This window comes from Borostomias antarcticus (genome assembly GCF_949987555.1).
Source record: "Borostomias antarcticus genome assembly, chromosome: 37".
NCBI classification, from domain to species: domain Eukaryota; kingdom Metazoa; phylum Chordata; class Actinopteri; order Stomiiformes; family Stomiidae; genus Borostomias; species Borostomias antarcticus.
The window spans coordinates 751,804-754,303 of NC_140270.1; the positions used below are offsets into that span (position 1 = coordinate 751,804).

The 2,500-nt window shown below is 59.6% G+C and overlaps 1 protein-coding gene across 1 annotated transcript in view; it reads right to left on the reverse strand.

The window, feature by feature from the left end:
- The window catches only part of znf16l (zinc finger protein 16 like), a gene marked incomplete at its 5' end in the record, with an annotated part of 3,326 nt that overhangs the window by 284 nt on the left and 542 nt on the right, over positions 1-2,500 (reverse strand). The window contains 3 exons of the mRNA XM_084461234.1: positions 1-1,258; positions 1,915-2,148; positions 2,277-2,500. The exon at positions 1-1,258 is cut by the window's left edge and continues 284 nt beyond it; the exon at positions 2,277-2,500 is cut by the window's right edge and continues 542 nt beyond it. Coding sequence (XP_084317360.1) covers positions 567-1,258; positions 1,915-2,148; positions 2,277-2,500 — 1,150 coding nt within the window. The 3' untranslated portion in view covers positions 1-566. The remainder of the gene's footprint in view (positions 1,259-1,914; positions 2,149-2,276) is intronic.

Sequence of the window (2,500 nt, forward strand, 5' to 3'; positions counted from 1 at the left end):
AAATTTGCCGACACTCCTGCTTTGTAGAGGGTATTAACAGAGCAGTGAGGTCTCAATGTCAGCAGCACCACCATGAAGGTTTGTTTGTGCAGTAACACGGATGTCCACATGGGGGCGGTAGTGTTTAAGCGTTCCAATAGTTGGAGTCCATTTTCACATAGTCGGCATCTAGACTTCTGCTGCCTATCCCCATGCCTCTGAACGCGTCCCGTCCATCCTCGACGTAATAACGGATCTCACGGTGACTCGGACGGGGGAAAGATGGGGGAATCCGGCCGTTGCTTTCACCCATCTGACCGTGTTGAATCAGTGAGCGTTGTCTGTTTTCACCTGCCCTCGGATCCACTTCCTTCCGAGTACAGTCCCCTCCCCCTCTCTGAGTCCATCTGGGGGCGGTCTTTGTACATCCGGACGTTACTTTCTACCCCACCTCCGCAGTCCTGACCGACAGCCGGGTCAGGCTAAACTAGCTTCAACATGAGACTATGTTGGTCTGTGTGTGTGTGTGTGTGTGTGTGTGTGGGTGATCCGGTCCGCGTACCTGTGTGTGCGTGTGTGTGTGTGCGTCACTGCGCCGGCGTGCAGCGGTGGCTCTTATAGGTGCCCAGGTGACGGAAGCTGCGTCCGCACTGCTGGCAGCAGTAGGGCGTGGCCCCGCTGTGGATCCTCTGGTGGGTGTACAGGTTGCCCAGCTCCTTGAAGCGTCGCCCGCATTGCGGACACTCGTAGGGGCTCTCGCCCGTGTGCACGCGCTGGTGCCTCTTCAGCCCGGAGAGCACCGGGAAGCCCTTGCCGCACTGCGGGCAGGGGAACGGGCTCTGGGCGCCGCTGTGACCCAGGCGGTGGCTTTTGAGCCGGGCGGCGTGCCGGAAGCGCTCGCCGCACTCGGGGCAGATGAAGGGCTTCTCGCCGGTGTGGATGCGCTGGTGCTGCCGCAGGTTGCCCAGGTAGTTGAAATGGCGTCCGCAGTCGCCGCACTCGTAGCCGCCTTCTACTTTCTTCTCCCGGGGCGGGGCGCCGCCGGCGTCGCGGGCGGGCCCCAGGCCGCCGCCGCCCCCTTCGTGCCCGGCGCCGCCCCCCCTCCGGGAGTCGCTGCTGCCCTCCCCCAGGCCGGGGGCGGAGCCCGAGGCGGACTGCAGGGGGTGGGGGCCGGTGCCGTCCGTGTGTATCAGTTTGAGGTGCTCCTCCAGGAACAAGGAGTCGGGGCAGAAGGTTCCACACAGCGGACACAGGTAGGTGTGGGCCGCGAACTGCTGACCTGCGGACGAGAGAACGTAGAAGGGAAAGGGTCCAGTAGAGTCAAACACATTGTAAAAAAAATAAAATAAATAGAGACAAGAAGCGACCATAAGCAGACAGAAATCATCCCCCCCCCGCCCCAAAGAGCACACACATTTATATATAAAAACATTGCACACATTAATAATTTGCACACATACTACACGCATCGCACACCATTTTGTATTTTGCACTGCCCTGTCTAGTCCTTGCACCCTGTCTAATAATAAATGGTAAATGGACTGCACTTATATGGCGCTTTTCCACCTTAGCGGCACTCAAAGCGCTTTACAATGGCCTCTCATTCACCCATTCACACACACACTCACACACCAATGGCGCTATCTGCCATGTAAGGTGCTAACCTGCTCAGTGGGAGCAATTTGGGGTTAGGTGTCTTGCTCAAGGACACTTCGACATGTGGACAGTCGGGGCTGGGATTCGAACCGCTGACCCTTCGATCACTGAACGACCCGCTCTACCAACTGAGCTACAGCCGTCCCTTATGCTGTCCATCCATCAGTGTTATACACCAACTAACCAGAGCAAATTCCTAGTATGTGTAAAAACCCTAGCTGGTAATAGTTCTGGTTCTGGATGTTGTGGTACTGACCCCTCCTGACCCCTCCCACCCACCTGGCTCTATCCGGTCCACGTGATCGCCCAGCGGACTGCGACCCCCGACCCCCGGGGAGTCCTGGGGGTGTAGGGGGAACTCGGGGGTCTGGACGTGGGACGCGGGGCCCTGGGAGTGGTCCTGGTCCAGACCGTCCGCCTCGCCCTTGAGGGAGTCATCCGTCTCCTCGTCCGCCTCCTCCTCGTCCTCGTCGTCCGCCGTGGTGGCGCTCTCGCACTTGGGCTCCCTCATACCTGCGGGAAAAAGGGTGAAAAGGTGAGTCGCACACACACACACACACACACACTCACACACACTCTCACACTCTCACACACTCTCACACACACACACACACCCCCACACACACCCCCTAACTCCTAACCTTTGAGATCCGACGGGTAGTCCACCCCGGCCATCCACTCGTAGTCGTAGATCCGCTTGCTCCCGGAGGGCAGCATCCCGAATATATCATCGGTGGCCGAGTCCGACTCGCCGTCCCCCGGCGCCCCCGCCACCGGGATGCCGCCGTCCGGCCACAGGTTCAGGGTCCCCTCCGGGTCGTGGCGGGGGTCGCTGGGGTCACTCGGGTCACTATCCACCTCGGCT